At 42.9% G+C, this 16,859-nt stretch overlaps 1 protein-coding gene across 4 annotated transcripts in view; it reads left to right on the top strand.

Moving 5' to 3' along the window:
* The window catches only part of SBNO1 (strawberry notch homolog 1), a 57,191-nt gene extending 49,947 nt beyond the window's left edge, over nucleotides 1-7,244 (top strand). For all 4 annotated transcript variants that reach the window (XM_055550663.1, XM_055550664.1, XM_055550666.1 and 1 more), the window contains one exon: nucleotides 778-7,244. In XM_055550663.1, coding sequence (XP_055406638.1) covers nucleotides 778-920 — 143 coding nt within the window. In that variant the 3' untranslated portion in view covers nucleotides 921-7,244. The remainder of the gene's footprint in view (nucleotides 1-777) is intronic.
* The last annotated feature ends 9,615 nt before the right edge of the window (nucleotides 7,245-16,859 follow it).

A 16,859-nucleotide genomic window follows, 5' to 3' on the forward strand; every position in this document is an offset into this window, starting at 1 on the left:
GCCACCCCCACAGTCCCTCCTTGACAGGCTTCACTTCGCAGCAGTCCACCCAGTCACTGTACTTGCCTTGTCACGTGCTCTGTTTCTTGTGCAACAACCTTTCTCTATATCATGGGTTGCCTGCGGGCCAGAGTCAGTCCATGAGCATTTTTTTGATCCTCAAGTATTTTTGGTTGCCAGATTTCAGTTGAATTAGTTGCTACTTTTTAAAAATCAAGGGAATGGATTTCTATCTTCTTTTAAAAAAAAAAAAAAAAAAATTACACTACAGAGAAGCCTGGAGCATTGAGCCCCTGTTCCCACATGAGCGAAGTTCACATTCCCTTATACAGGATGTATACACTGTCCAGTTTGCTGACTTCCACACTCTTCCACTTAGAAGTTAGTGTTTCAGTGTGCATTTGAATTTGTAGCCACTATCTGGAGTCTCTTTGGTACATTAGTACATACCAAAGAAGGTGGTGCTTGCGTGCATTTCTAGACTGCAAAGATAGTGGCTAGGAAGATCCTGTATCTGGCTTTCTCCTGCTTTAGCAGGTAGGTGGTATTGCCCTAGACACATGAATGTGCTCAGGCATTTGTGGGTAATACTGCTGAGGGATCAGGCTGCTTCTGAAGGGGCCAGTTCAGTTATTTAGTATTCATTTAGTTTGTGTATGGAATCTTGTTTATTTATTAATTTAATATTATAACATCATTTGGGATTTTCTGTGAAGCTGTAAACTACAGTATGAATTCTCCTGGATGCAACCTTTATAAATTGTTTTCTCCTTGCAGGTTTGATCATTCCTGCAAATTGTGTGTCTCCTCTTATAAATCTCCTTTCAACTTCAGACCAGTCTCAACAGCTTGCAGTCCAGCAGAAACAGCTCTGGCAGCAGCGTCACCCCCAGAGCATTGCCAGCTTGAGCAGCACATAAGAACAGACAGGTTTCAACATGGATGTATCTGAAATGCTGTTGAAGCATATCATTTGCATAAAAATCAGGGACAGTTTCCAAAGAATTATAATTTTTTTTTCAGTCGTGCTCTCTCTAGTTAATTTTCTTGGGAATAAGGACAAACCTGGAATAGATAGCAAAACTGAAAATCAGCAGTGCCGACTGGTACATCTGTCTTTCCTTGTGCTTTTCCCATGGTACTTACCGTATGCTTTTACTTTGGGTGAGCAGAGGGGTATGTGTGTGTATGTGTCAGTCTGTTTGTTTGTTTGTGAGTTTGTTAAAAGCTGCGAACCATAATTGGTTTAAAAATGCTTGGAACTTCCCAAACTGGCTTTACTTTTATGTTATACAGTGCTCAGGGTTAACGCAGTACATCCATGCCATTGCTGTGGGACTTATCCCCGGATGCATGTGTTTTGAGTCTATAAATAGAGAAAATATATATTGGTTTCTTTTCCCAACTTATTGAAACAATAGGTTTATTAAAGCATGAAATGAAAGGTTGCATATCATGCATTCAGGTTCTTTTCTAGTTTTTGTTCTGACAGTGCATGTCTTTGAAAGCATGCGTAAACAAGATTAACACAGAAGTCAAGTAACAGAGCGAAACATTTGTAGATGTACAGCATTGGTTATTGCATTTTTATAGTGTTTATACCTGGGTATTGCTTCAAACCCTGCAAAATCTCCTCCTCCCATTCTTCCTGCCCCAGGTTTCTTGTCAAGGTAATGAGTACACACATTTTTTTGGTGATAAAACTCTTAAAAGTTAATTTTAATGTATTAATAGCATTCCTAATGTGTGCTGCAAAAAAGGCTACAAGCCTGTTTTTTCTTAAAATTACATCTTTCTTAACTTAAAGATAGTTGTAGAAAGGAGTACAGATTGGCTTCTGTCTTGCAAGCAATCTTTTTTTTTAACTTCATTATCTTAATTTGCTTTGTCACTCTTAAAAATGAAAACTTTGTACTTGAGTTGTAAACTAGACAATGAGGAAACACTTGAGGCTTCTGCTGTATGTTTATTTCTTGTTGTTATTGTTGTTACTCAGTAACTTGAATATTGTTTAATGTGTTGTAAGACATTGTAGAGTTTATCTCAAGCTGTTAAAAATGGTAATGTACAAATGTGAATAGACACTTATCTATAATATGGGTAAGTTTTGTTTCGCCTATAATAGATGTTTATAAAAACAAGTGAGGGGACAATTGGTCTTTTTGTTTCCTTTTTTTTTCCCCTTTACTTTTTTTGCTTGCACAGGTTGCACTATTAAGAAACTGAGATTGTATAAACCTGGTCAAAAGCTGCAAGATACCACAGTCTTGTAGATGTCAAATAAAAAGTTATTATACTAACCCGAAGTGGACTCTTGTTTAGGCCCTCACCACCTGCAGAAGTAGCCTGTGATGGAAACGCTGCAGAGCTCGGCGTGTTGCTCAACATTCCAGGCAGCCTTAGATTTTGGCTTCAAACCCACCCCACAAAATCAAAGTGGTGTTGAGGAAGGGGTGAAATAATAGTGCTTTCAAATGTTTTGCGAGTTGAACCGTTCACCTTCTTCTTGCAGGATCTGGTGAGATATGTGTTCAGTGGTGGGTAAGCTAGCGCTGTCATCTTCTCGTGTTTCTACAAGCCTGAGTTTAGTTAGGTCACGTTCACCAGAAGTTTTCTTTCTTTGGATGTATTTATTCTTGATGCCTAAAAGAACAAATTGAGAATAATTTCAGTTCTTTGGCATATTTTGCCCAGTGGATGCAACTTTTATCCTCAGTCTATCCTTATATCTCAGGCAGTGATCCATGTGAATATCAACCAGTGTCCCTTGTTAGGGCCACTAGACCCAGCTGGCAGCCAAGAGCAGAGTTGTCCACCTGCATCAAAACTTCCCACTTAGTTCTGTTTTTAAATCAGGAGCCTAGTCTGCTTCCATCGGCACCCCAAGGGAGATAGAGCTGTGGAGAGGAAGCCTAACCAGCCTGTTCCCTCCAGTGAGACAGAATGGCAGCGTTGTGGAAGAGAGACTCTCATAGGCTTGGCCCAACTTTGCCTTTTTTGTGTGTGCGGGCATCTTTTTTTTTTTTAAGCAGGTTATGGTTTTTTCCAAGCAGCTTCAGTATGAGGATTCTTTAACATGAAATTAGTTGACCCTCACAATTCACGATGTAATGTTTGCTCTTGGAATAGCTATCTTATTACAGAGGGGGATGTGTAGGTCCTGTTCTTTGTAGAACAGCTTTGTTTTGCATTTTTAAAAAAGGTCCAGAAATAAGTCCTGTGAAAACTCTCAGAGTAGACCTCGGAAAGGCAGCCGTGTAAACGGATGGGGAGCTGAGGTGCCGGCTGCCCACGCTCATGGTGGTGGGGTGTGCACGTGAGCCCTCGGAGCCTCTGCCCATGCTCCTCTCTGGAGGTGAACATACGACCTTTACACTGTGCCCTTATCCAAGTCAGCAAGTTTTAGGTTGGTCAACATGGGGAAACCCAGCATTCAACGTCCTCCTCTGTCAAAAAAAAAAATCAAGTCTCAAACGAGAGCTAACTTCTGTAAAACAGGTCTTGTATTTCAGGATCTGAATGCCATGTCTGAACCCAAGGACCTTGTTGAACCGTATGTGAGTCCATTTGGCCTCTAATGCCTTTTCTCCCTTTTTAGCAATATGGCTCTGAGCACAAAGATCTGGTTATGAATCATGTTCGTGTTTTCAGAGTTTATAGTACCGATTGTGCTGAAAACCACTTTCCCAGTCCAGAGCTGCTCAGATGGTATTGGGGGAGGTTAGTGTTCCCCTGATCTAGCATCCTCCATACCACAAGGTCTCTAGCTGCAGTTTAGTGGGATTATCCAGATATGTATCAATGATACAAATTCCTAAAAGTATTAATAAGGTATTTTTAAACACAACTTGATGAAAAAGTAAATATCTTAAGCAGTTTTCCCTTTCTGCTGCTAAATTGCTGATAAAACTCTTCAGTATCTTTTCTTCACATCTGTATATACGTTAGCAAGAACCTGCATCCAGAGCAATGTAAGAGTGTGTGTATGTATATATATATTTATTCCAACCCAGTTAGCACTTCAGAAACCTTTTTGAGTTGCAACAGTAAAACCTTTTAGTTTTATCTTGCTTCATCTGTAAAGGTAAAAGTTCTAGATTTTCAAACTCCAGGGAAATATTAATATTTTATAGGCATAATTTTCTGGCTGTACCCCCTGGGACACTCATTTGCTAATCGCCATGTGATGCTATCAGAACAACTTCTAACAGGGATGACAAGCAAGGGTACCAGGACAGCACTTAGAGTTGTATAATGGGAACCTTTCCCTCATTCCCCTCCACTTTCCAAGGAGGGGGAAGAAAAGTGATAGATTAGAAATGGTTGATGGATCTCAATTGATGAAAGTAGGAACAGAGGAAAAGTATTTTTCCCTTGGGTCCTTTTCTTGATAAGATGTTAAGAGGAAAGTCCCTACCCAATTACTCTCTTAAAAAAATGTACCTGAATGACATTCGACAGTTTCTACGAATGGTGTTACATAGAGTCTCTGTGAAACTGGTACCCAGTTAACAGATGTTTGGTGAATGCAGGCATCCCAGTGGTAGTGGGCATTGGTTGACTATCCTCCCTATATCTGAGGTCTCCTTGGCTAACACCACACCCAGGTGCATGCACTGTGCATGCCTTGCTGCTGGAATATGCAGTAGGCAGTCCATGTTGTGGCTACAGCTGTGAGCAAAAACCATTTGTAAAAAGTCCTTGTTGGATACCAATTGTCTAATACAAGGCAGTGCGTTTTAAGGGCATATAAGTGAAGGAAACACATTTAGATACCTGCAACTCTAGCTAGCTAGTAATTTTTTTCTGAGTACTTGAGGTGAAATCCAAAACCCACCTTCTAATCTTACGCTGTACTTATATATATGTACATAATGTGTATATATAGAAATGTTGAGTTCTTTTGAATTCTGAATGTAAATATTTCTTGTAAATTGGGACCCCACCCACTTGTTTGTCTCTTTTCCCTCCTCCAATTCTATTTATTCTTTTCTTGGTTTCCCATAGGGGGCTTCTTAATAATATTTTTTTTTTTTCTTTTTTGCTCTAGAAACGTATGAAAAACTTTAGTTGAATTTGTTCATGTATTTTAGAATTCGGCTTTGCATCTTTACTGTAGAATTCCTGTGTCTGTTTTGTGTTAATATTTTTCAACATGCCTGATTTATGTTTTGCATTTTTATTACAAATTTTTTTACTGTGTGCAATGCATTGTACTGGGGGAATGTACTTGAGTGCAATTTCTGATACTGTCATTATATGACTAGTTATGCTCATTTATGTTGCTCTTTGGAAGCTATAGTGAGCCTGTTTTCACCTGAAAAAATTTCTTCCCAAGACTTCCTTTAAGCTCCTCTAACTTCTTCAGTGCATTTGGGATTAACCTCAACTCTTCCATAAACCTGACTTGTTTCTACCCTTGCAGTTTTTCAGGCCTGCACCACATCCTTCATCCTTGTGGCTTTCCAGCCGAGAGGAAAATCTTGTAGATCTGAACAGTGATGTATGGGCTGCTGCTGCTGCAAATTTTCTGTTTCTTAAAGAAGTTGATCTGTCCTTTCAGCCTTCAAATAATAATCAGAAACTTACTTTCCAGTGAGCATGGGTGATCTGCTTCTGTCCCAACAGTTAAGGGGCGGAGACAGGCCCGGTACGTGCTGGTGTCCGTACTGGCAGGTTAGAGAATGTACTTCCAGGGACAGTTGTCCTCCTGAGTAGAGCAGCACAACTACTCGTGCAGGCTCCTGTGAGCCTCCGGCTCAAGGGCCGATGCTGTGTGTTACCTGTGGAGGGGACAGGCTGGTGGGATCCCTTGAGCTGTCCCACCACCAGCGAGCTGTTGAGTTGATCTTGACTAGATGGGCTGTAAACCTAGGAGCTGCGAGGGCTGGAGGCACTCTTAACGATTGGATTAGTGTTGCCTGGAGGGCCCACCCAGGAGTGGCTCACAGACGTGGTGGGAATCATTCCCACCACTGTGGTAACAGGCAAACACTGTGTTTCTATCTGCAGGTTTTGCACTTTTCAGAAAATATTTCCCCGTAACTTTCAGCAAAGACACCATGAGCATTTCTGGGGCGTTTCATTCATGTACATGTTTCATTCGTTGCTCTGAGCTTGGTAGACTTTTAGAGGTTGTCTGTATTTAGGTGAGTCTTAGGAACCTAGTGTGTCTTGAAAGAGGGCCTGTCAGAGGTGAGCTCCTCTGTCAGAGGCTTTCCTTCTCTGACTCCCAGGAAGCAGTTGAACCACATGGTTTGCAGCAGCAGCCGTTAGGCTGAGGCCACACCCTTGTAGTGCAGAGTTGAGCAAGGGGTGCCACCTGGAACGTAGGCAGGTCAGGCCTCCCTGGGGCTGAGGATCAGTCTCCTTAGTGAGAACTCCCTGGCTTTTCCACCCATCCCCCTGTCCTGAGGGCCTTTCTTGTTCTGACAGTATTTGTGGCACTGAAGAGGATAAAGAAGCTTGAGCCTTCTTTTTGACTTCCACTTTGCGGGGCAGATAGCTTGTATTTTCTACGTAGCATATTGCAGTCTTGCCGCCATCAGAAAAAAAAAATCATCCTGTTCATGGTTTATACTGAATTTGCAAACTACTGATATTATTTTTCAATAACCACTTGTATCTACCATCAACCATGAGAGGTGGGAAGAGGTACGCTGTATCTCTGCAATAAAACTTTTGCCAGGTTCTACCTCCCGCTGAGCAAAGGATACTTTTGTACTTAGGCATAGATCTTCCTCCTTTACTAATCTGACATGGTGCACCTTGAGACAACACGTGATGGAATCCAAAGACAATTTGAAACAAAGGTGGATGTAAAACTCTTTCAGTTGTTTCTGTTGTGTTCTTTTTTACAATCTCTCTTTTTATATTGCTACTCTGTTTCGAATGTCCGTCAGTGTATGAAGGGTACGCACTGTTCTGATGATACTGCACTGCTTCTTCAGCCTTCTGTGGTGATACAGAACCAAGTGTCCAGAAACAATTGTTCTAACCATTTTGATTTGTAACTTAAAAAAAAAAAAAATTGGCTCTCATGCAATAAAAAAATGTATTGGCTGCATTTAGCGAGGTTTATGCCCTTGCAAGTAAAAACGATCAACCATGAAGCGTAACAAAATTCTGTATTTAGTTTTTTGTTGTTGTGTTTTCTGATTTTTGTTTCTCTTTCTCTTTTTTTTTTTTTTTTTTTCTTTTTTTGTAAGATTCTTTAAATAAATTAAACTGGCTAATATGCTGCTTTTATCTGTGTGTTTTCTTTGACTGGGCTCTTGAGTACCTGTTGCAGCTATGTCAGGGCTCACCATGCTGACCTAGAGAGCTTCTTTCCACTGGGGGGCTTGGACTTTTTATTGGCTTTATATTTAAAAAGAATTCTAGAAGACTTCTTACGATGAGGATAAAAAGCAGCCCAGTGCTTGTTAGAGCAAAAAAATGGCTGCGCCGCTGTAGAGCTTCAGTGAGTTGGCACTGGGTGCCTGGGCCGGGGGGCTCAGATCACAGGTGTCCTCTGCAAGGTGCCGCAGTGTTGGAGGACTTGGGGCTATGAGGCTTGCTATTGAAAATTCATTCCTGCTGCTGCACAGCCATCCAATCCGTGAGTCTGAGATTGGAGCTCTGCTGATGAAAAGCAAAACGGAAACTACTGCAGGCAGCTTAGCGTGTGCCAGTCACTGTGGGTGCTTCCCATAGTCCTCAGTCCTCTGCTGGTTCTCAGATGAAAAGCTTTTATAAGGCTTGTGGAATTGGTGCCTGTATTTCATATTTCTTCACTAAGTATTTGATAAGCCACTGCTGTGTGTCTATCATCGGGTCGCATGGCTCTCTTTGGTAGGGATTCTTCATGGGTAGTTATTCTCATGTCAGAGACAGCAAATAAGCGATTAGGTTAAGGTTCTGGTGGTCATGGGAGCTAGGAAGGAAACATCAGGAATGCCAGGTACGGGGGTTGTGGTAAAGTGGGGAGGAGGTGAGCCACTATCCACTGGCACCAGACTGCTTTGTGGGGCCTGCGGTGGACAGAGAGAGGGAGGGTGGTGAGCTCTGGGGCTCTTGGATGGCGAAGTAATGGTTGGCCGAGAGATCCAGTCAGATCCTTGCACTGGGCTCGGGAAACCAGAGAATTTGGGAGTGAACAGGAGAGAAGATACTGCAGGACACCCAGAATGGTGAGTAGATCCCTGTGTCGTGTGTGTGTGTGTGTGTGTGTGTGTGTGTGTGTGTGTAAGCCTCCCTGCCTCTCTTCACCTCCATGCCATCTGAGAGCTGGCACTCACTTCACAGATGAGATGAGCACAGAGGTTGGGGAACTGCAGGGGTGGTCTGGACCAACTCGTTCTCTAGATGTGGACAAAGGTATTTTTTAAAAAACATTTAAAAAAATGTCGAGTCTGGCTTGTTTGCGAGTCCTCTTTGTGGGCTTTGAAATGCTTGAGAGCATCATGTTCAATTTGTAGCTTGAAATGCTTAAGGGAATTGAATCAAATTTGTAAATGGTGTTCATGTTTAGGGGAATTTAGCCTGCCGAACACATGAGATAACCGAGCATTAATTGAAGAACAAGTGAAAGGGAGTGTTTTACATTTTAACTGAAATCTCACAAAAATATTTATAAATTGAGCATCAAGATTTAAAGAAAACTTGTTCCTAAATGTATAACCTTAATACATTGAGTATTAATCTGAATAAGAAGAAATAAGAAGCCCGACTTCATGGAGAGCCTCCACTGTCCTCACAGAGTTTTCCTGTTAATGGTTCCAGCTTGCTTTGACTTTATTCCCTTCGGGGACTCATCTGTAATCCAGGTCTGCGTTCTCACATGGTGCTCCCCAGGGCCTCCACACCATTCACCTTTGGGCCGGTCCATTCTTTGCAGAGGGTAGGGAGAGGTGGGGGCTGTGCTGTGCATCGTGTGGTGTTGAGCAGCACCCTTGTTATCTACCCACTAGATACCAGTTGTACACGCTGCGTACCCTGCACCCTGCCAATAGTGAAAACCCAAAATGTCTCCAGACTTGGCCTCTTGACGGGAAAAACTGCCTCTAAGCAAGTCGGTCACACAGAGGCCAAGGCTGGTGTCTGATCTGTGTGTCTGCACACACATTTGTGTGTTGTAGAGGACAAGGCCCGTGAACATGGGGGCAGCACCCTTGAGATAATGGAAAATACAAATGTTAACTGGCTAGGGGGTTTGGAGTATGTACAATACGATTTCCATAAGTATGAATATTTATCAGCTAGTCATTTGAGAGCATGATGTAAAGAAGCCATCTGTGAAGGCCTTTATGGAGAGAAAGGAGGCTAAAAGAAATGTGCAAAATGTTTATTTTTAGAGCCCAACTCTCAGCAAGTTGGCTCTGTCCTCCGAAAGCTGCCCACTCTGGGCTTCAAGTGCATCTTTGGGTTAGGAGAGGCGAGTGCCATGCTGCCGGTTCCAAGCTACCATCCCATTAGCAATCACCACCAGTAGCATGCAAAGGTAAGACAGCTAGGTGAACACTAAATTAGCCTGGAATACTTAATTTTTATGTTTGTGATTGGTTGTTTACTTGAATACATTAACACCAGCACCTGACAAGTCAACAGGCAGCTGAGAACGCACACTGAACATTCTCTCTGCTCCTCCCGCTTGGCCCTCATTCTCCTTTCCAAGGCAGTCATTCTTGCCAGTTTCTTCACTATCCTTTCTTGGGGAACTTGAGAGGGTAAATTTTTGAGTATTACAAAAATGCTCTAGCTTCTGTTGTTTATCTGTAGTTGTAGGCAAGATTCATTCTCACAAAGATGGATGTGCAATTACTGGAGAAAGGCAAACTAGAATAAATTATTACTTGTAGAAAATAGAGACATTCATGAACCTTCGGTAGAAAGTCAAGTGTTCTGTGAAGATGCCCACTGTTTAGAGACATAAGAGTTGCCTAGAATGTACTTTTTCATCTCTAGTCCTAGATCAAGATAAGTTATAAAATCCTCTAAATTTCTGCATTAATACTGGATTTCCCTTTAGCTATTTCCACAGTGTATGTTTTTACATGTGTGTTTCCTGTTCAGAGGTATTGCTATACAAATAGGATTATTCTGTTTGCAGATCAGACTTAAACTTTTGAGGTCTAACATGGATTGGCAAACCACAGTCCATGGGTCTGTCCAGTCCACTGTCACCTATTTTTGAATGACCTTGGAAGCTAAGAATAGTTTTTATTTTCTTAAATGTTTGAAAAAATACATTTTTTTTGTTTTTTTGTTTGTTTTATATTTATTTATGGCTGCATCGGATCTTCGTTGCTGCACGTGGGCTTTAGTTGTGGCGAGTGGTGGTTACTTTTCATTGCGGTGTGCAGGCTTTTCACTGTGGTGGCTTCTCTTGTTGTGGAACATGGGCTCTATCTAGGCTTGTGGGCTTAATTGCCCCTTGGCATGTGAAATCTTCCCAACCAGGGGTCAAACCCATGTTCCCCGCATTGGCAGGTAGGTTCTTAACTACTGGATTACCAGGGAAGTCCCAGAATATTTTGTACCATGTGAAAAATACCTGATATTCAAATATTGGTGTTTACAAAGTCTTATTGGAATCCAGACATGCCCATCATCTGATGTATCATCTAAGGCTATGCTATAATGGCAGACTTGCACAGTGAGAGAGAATGTGGCCTGCAAAGCTTAAAATATTGACTATATGACCCTTTTTGGGAAAGCTTGCCAGCTCCTGGTCAATAAAACAGAAATAATGGCAGAAACGTAACTGAAAATTAATAAATTTGGGTGTAGACTTCTGATCAAAACCCAATTTGATGTCAGATATGGTTTTAGTGTCCAGAGGATAGAAACCACACTGGAGTCACTGCGAAGTTAATCATGATACTTTACCCACAGCCTGTCTGGTTATCAGACTGTTGGGTCTGACTGCCTAGTTAACTAGCTTCTTAGGTCAGTGGTCTCTGAATGTTTTTGCTCACATAGTCTTTTTGTTTTGTTTGTTTTTGGCTGTGCCCCATGGCATGCAGGATCTGCAGGATCCTAGTTCCTCGACCAGAAATCAAATCTGTGCACCCTGCAGTGGAAGCACAGAGTTCGAACCACTGGACCGCCAGGGAAGACTTTGGTCACGTATTCTAGTAAGCATTTCTGAGTATACTTCCACTGTTAATTTATTCAATTATAAGTCCTGTGTGTGCGTCTGTGCTAGTATGTATGCAGTAAATGCCACATACATAGAAGGTTAAATACACCCTCAACTCCTGCAAGTTCCCTTCTTACCACCTGAGGCAGGTTCACTCCACTGTGGAGCTGATGGCCCCAGAATGGTATCAAGTTTCCTAACAATTTCAAGACTTTTCTGATGCTTTTCCCTTAGGCAAAAAATGGTACATATGTTGTCTGACTGCTTTCTTAGGATGTTAAGAGTTTTGAGAATTCTTGGAGCTTCATCCCATCAAACCTCCCTAATCTTATAGATGAACTAAGGCCCAGATAGGTTAAACAAGTTATTTGAGGCCTAAAGAGTTGGCTTACAGTGGATCCAGAGCTAAAGCTTATCCCCTGAGGCTTTTCCACTGGACTCTGCTTTCTCCTTCATCTGTTGTGTTCCCTGGCAAATCACTCTGTGACATGCCCATTAAGCTAATAAAGGTCCATTCTAGATCATTCTAAAACCACTCATTTAAAAGGACCTATCTTGAGAAGGCAATGGCACCCCACTCCAGTACTCTTGCCTGGAAAAATCCCATGGATGGAGGAGCCTGGTAGGCTACAGTCCATGGAGTCACTAAGAGTTGGACACGACTGAGCAACTTCACTTTCACTTTTCACTTTCATGCATTGGAGAAGGAAATGGCAACCCACTCCAGTATTCTTGCCTGAAGAATCCCAGGGACGGGGGAGCCTGGTGGGCTGCCGTCTATGGTGTCGCACAGAGTCAGACACGACTGAAGCGACTTAGCAGTAGCAGCATCTTGAGTTCAGGGTGTTTGAGCATCCACCTGTTCTCTTCGCTTGGCCCTGCAATAAACATTCCTTTGCTAAAATAATAATAATAATAATAAAGCTAAAGGGACTTATTTGAGAGTTTCATACAGATTTCTTTTTTTTTTTTTTTTTTTTTTTGCTGTGCTAGGTCTTAGTTGTGGCATGTGGGATCTAGTTTCCTAAGCAGGGATTGAACCTGGGTCCCCTACATTGGGAGTGCAGAGTCTTACCCACTGGAATCTGTAAATGTGACTTTTTTGGGGGTAAAAGGTCTCTGTAGGTGTAATTGAAGTTCTTGACATAAGATCATCCTGCATTAATTAAAGTGGGTCTTCAGTAACAAATATTCTTAGAAGAGCCAGGGAGAAGACACATAGAGAAGAAGGCCATATGAAGGCAGGGCTGGAGTGATGTGACCACAAGCCAAAGAATGCGTGTAGCCATTCTGGAAGCTGGAAGAGGGAAAGGATCCTCCCTTGGGCCTTTAGAGGGAGCCTGTCCCTGCCCACACCTTAGTTTCAGACTTCTGGCCCCCAGAACTGAGAGCAAATAAGTCTGTTGTTTCAAGCCACCAGTTAGTGGTGATTAGATAATGGCAGCCCCAGGAAGCTAACACATCTTTTATGGAAAGTGAGTTGTGAGCAGGAAGAAGGTTGTGAACAGGAGTTACCACCTGCAAATGAGAATTGATCTTGCTTTGCCTCATTTCTAGGAACACACTGAGGCCCTTTATGGAATGTTCTATATGCCTTGACTAGACATTCAAGGATGCAGGTCTTTCCTTTATGTGGCTCAAACTCAAGGAGAGCAGCCAAATGCAATAGTGGGCAATAGCAGGGAAGTCTTTTCAGAGGTGGGATAGTTGAGCTGGGCTTTGAGGAGTTCGCCAAGTGAAACACAAGGGCAAGTTGGTGTGATGAAGGCTCTGATGTGGGAATGAATGAGCACCAGGGTCGTAATCTAGTCTGGTCTGAAGAACTCATGGGAGACAAGGGGTAAGGAAATGGCTCCACTGTAGTGGAGTGAGAGGGGACAGCTAAACAGGGCAGCCATGCCTGTAATGATAAGCTTCATCACAACATGGGGATGGTCTGCTGCTGCTGCTGCAATAGTGCCTGAGATGTAGTAAACACTTCCTAACTATTAATATTTGTTGAATAAAGGAGATCCCTCCCCTCCCACCATCATCTCAATGGATGTAGGAAAAGCATTTGGGATGAGGTGGGAGGGAGGCTCAAATGGGAGGGGATATATGTATATTTGGGGCTTGCCAGGTGGTGCTAGTGGTAAAGGACCTGCCTGCCAGTGCAGGAGATGTAAGAGATGCAGGTTCGATCCCTGGGTTGGGAAGATCCCCTGGAGGAGGGCACGGCAACCCACTCCAGTATTCTTGCCTGGAGAATCCCCATGGACAGAGGAGCCTGTTGGGCTACAGTCCATGGGGTCGCTTAGAGTTGGATATGACTGAAGCGACTTAGCACTCACGTGTGTGTGTGTGTGTGTGTGTGTGTGTGTATATATCTGATTCACTTTGTTGTATAGCAGAAATTCACACAGTATTGTAAAGCAATTATATGCTAGCAAAAAAAATAAAACATCACTTAAACAGCATTTGGGTTTCCCTGGTGGTCCGGTGGTTCAGAATCCACCTTGCAGTGCAGAGGATACCAGTCTGATCCCTGGTCCAGGAAGATCCCACATGCCTTGGGGCCGGGAAGCCCTTGCTTTGCAACTACCAAAGCCTGTGCACCCTAGAGCCCTTGCTCCGCAACAAGAGAAGCACCGCAGTGAGAAGCCCATGCACCGCAACTAGAGAACAGCTCCTGCTCACTGCAACTAGAGAAAGCCCGTGCACAGCAACAAAGACCCAGCGCAGCCAAAAATACAATTTAAAAAAAGGAAGTCTGATTCTAAAAAAGCATTTGACAAAATCCAACTCTTTTATGATAAAAACACACAACAAACTAGGAAAAGAAGGGAACATTCTCAACTTGATAAAAGGCATCTATGAAAAGGCCACAGTGAACATCATACGTAATGGTGAAAACCTAAAAGCTTTACCCCTAAGATCAGGAACAAGGCAAGGATGTCTGCTCTTACTGCTTCTATCCAGTTCTATCCTCGAGGTTTTAGGCAGAGTTATGTGGCAAGTAAAAGAAAATGCATTGCATTTGGAAATGAAGAATGAAAACTCTGATATAGAGAGTATCCTCAAGAATCTACATGCAGACACAACTATTACAGCTAAAAAGTGAATTCAGGAAAGTGTCAGGATAGAAGACAATGTAGAAAAATAAGTTGTGTTTCTACACACTAAAGATAACCCTAAAATTAAGAAAACCTCACAAATGCATCAAAAATAATGAAATACTTAGGAATACATTTAACCAAAGAAGTATGAGGCTTGTAGACTAAAAACTATTAAAAAATTGTTGAAATTAAAGAAAAAGAGCTAAATGATTGGAAAGACATCTTGTAGTCAAGGATTGGAAGAGTTAACATTGAAATTAAAATTGCAATACTCCCTAACTTGATGAACTTAATACAAGCTGTATCAAAATTCCAACTTTTTTTGTAAAAAAAAAAAAAAGACAAGCTGATCCTAAAATTCATAGGGACATGCAAAAGACCCAGAATAGCCAAAATAATCTTGAAAAAGTTGGAGCACTCAGACTTCCTGAATTCAAAGCCTACTCCAAAGCTACAGTGTAGTAGGGACACAAGGATAGCTTCCATAGATCCGGGGAATAGAACTGAGAGTTTGGAAATAAACTCACACTCATCGTCAACTAATTTTCAACAAGGGTGTCAAGACCGTGTAGTGGGGAAAGAATAGACTTTCCAACAAATGGTACTGAGACAACTGACTGGGTATTCACATGCAGAGAATGAATTTTGTGTATGAATCCATAACACAAACATTACCTAAAAATGGATCAAAGGCCTAACTGCTGCTGCTGCTACTGCTAAGTTCTTCAGTTGTGTCCGACTCTGTGTGACCCCAGAGACGGCAGCCCACCAGGCTCCCCGGTCCCTGGGATTCTCCAGGCAAGAACACTGGAGTGGGTTGCCATTTCCTTCTCCAATGCAGGAAAGTGAAAAGTGAAAGTGAAGTTGCTCAGTCATGTCCGACCCTCAGCGACCCCATGGACTGCAGCCTTCCAGGCTCCTCCGTCCACGGGATTTTCCAGGCAAGAGTACTGGAGTGGGGTGCCATTGCCTTCTCCGTCAAAGGCCTAAACATAAGAACAAAAAGTAGAAAAACTATTTGAAGAAAACTTAGGTGAAAATTTTCATGACCTTTGACAAGATATGATACCCAAACCATAAGCAAATAGACATTTAAAAATAGGTTGGACTTCATCAAAATCAGAAACTTCTGGAGCATTCCCTGGGTGTCCAGTGGTTAGGACTTCTTGCTCTCATTGTCAAGGGCCTCGGTTCAATCCCTGCTTTGGGACCTGAAATCCCACAAACCATGTGGTGCTGGAGGGGAGTGCGGGTAGAATTAAAACCTTTTTTATACCAAAACTGTGGGCTTCCCTCATAGCTCAGTTGGTAAAGAATCCACCTGCAAAGCAGGAGACCCCGGATAATTGCTTGGTCGGGAAGATCCCCTGGAGAAGGGATAGGCTACCCACTCCAGTATTTTTGGGCTTCCCTTATGGCTCAGCTGGTAAAAAATCTGCCTGCAATGTGGGAGACCTGGGTTTGATCCCTGGGTTGGGAAGATCCCCTGGAGAAGGGAAAGGCCAGTTATTCTGGCCTGGAGAATTCCATGTATAACCCATGGGGTTATTATATTCGCAAAGAGTCGGGCACGACTGAGAGACTTTCACTTTTCGTACCAAAACTATCAAGAAAATTAAAAGAGGGCTTCTCTGGTGGCACAATGGTAAAGAATCTGCCTGCCAATGCAGGAGACATGAGTTCGATTTCTGGTCTGGGACGATCCTACATGCCTTGGAGTAACTAAGCCTGTGAGCCACAACTATTGAGCCTATGTTCTACAGCCTGGGAGCCACAAGAGCTAAGCCCATGTGCCACAACTACTGAAGCCCACGCACCTAGAGCTGATGCTCTGAAGCAAGAGGGGCCACTGCAGTGAGAAGCCCCTGCACCGTGACTCGAGTGGCCCCCACTTGCAGCAACTAGAGGAAAGCTTGCCCAGCAATGAAGACCCAGCACAGCCATAAATAAATAAATACATAACATTTTTTTAAAAAAGATCCCACCTGCCAGTGGAGGAGACCCTGGTTCAATCCCTGGGTCTAGATGACCCCACATGCCTCGGAGCAAGTAAGCCCATACACCACCACTGTTGAGCCTGTGCTCTAGAGCCTGGGAACCGCAACAAGAGCGTAGCCCCTGCTCTCTGCAACTAGAGAAAGCCCAGGGTCAACAATGAAGACCCAGCACAGCCTAAATAATTAATGAAATGAAACAAAATTAAGAGATAGCCCACAGAATGGGAGAAAATATTTGCAAGCTATAAATCTGGGAAGGGACAAGTATCCAGAATAAAGATCTCATACAACTTAACATAAAAACTCAAATTAAAAAATAGGTTAAAGGGGGGACCTCTGTGGTGGATCAGGGGCTAAGACTCTGAGCTCCCAGTTCAGGGGACTCGGGTTCACCACACGCCACAATAAAGATCAAAGCTCCCGAGTGCCCCTTCAGCCAAATTCAAAAAGAAAAAATGCAGGGATTTCCTTGGTGGTCCGGTGGTTAAGAATCTGCCTTCTAATACAGGGGATGCAGATGCAGGTTCAGTCCCTGGGGGGGAACTAAGATCCCATGTGCCACCAGGCAACTAAACCTGAGTGCTGGAACGAAGAGCCTATCCACCAGAAAGAAGGCCCAGCACAGCCAAAAAAAAAACACAAAAA

The sequence above is a fragment of the Bubalus kerabau genome, chromosome 16, assembly GCF_029407905.1.
Source record: "Bubalus kerabau isolate K-KA32 ecotype Philippines breed swamp buffalo chromosome 16, PCC_UOA_SB_1v2, whole genome shotgun sequence".
In the NCBI taxonomy this organism is placed as follows: domain Eukaryota; kingdom Metazoa; phylum Chordata; class Mammalia; order Artiodactyla; family Bovidae; genus Bubalus; species Bubalus kerabau.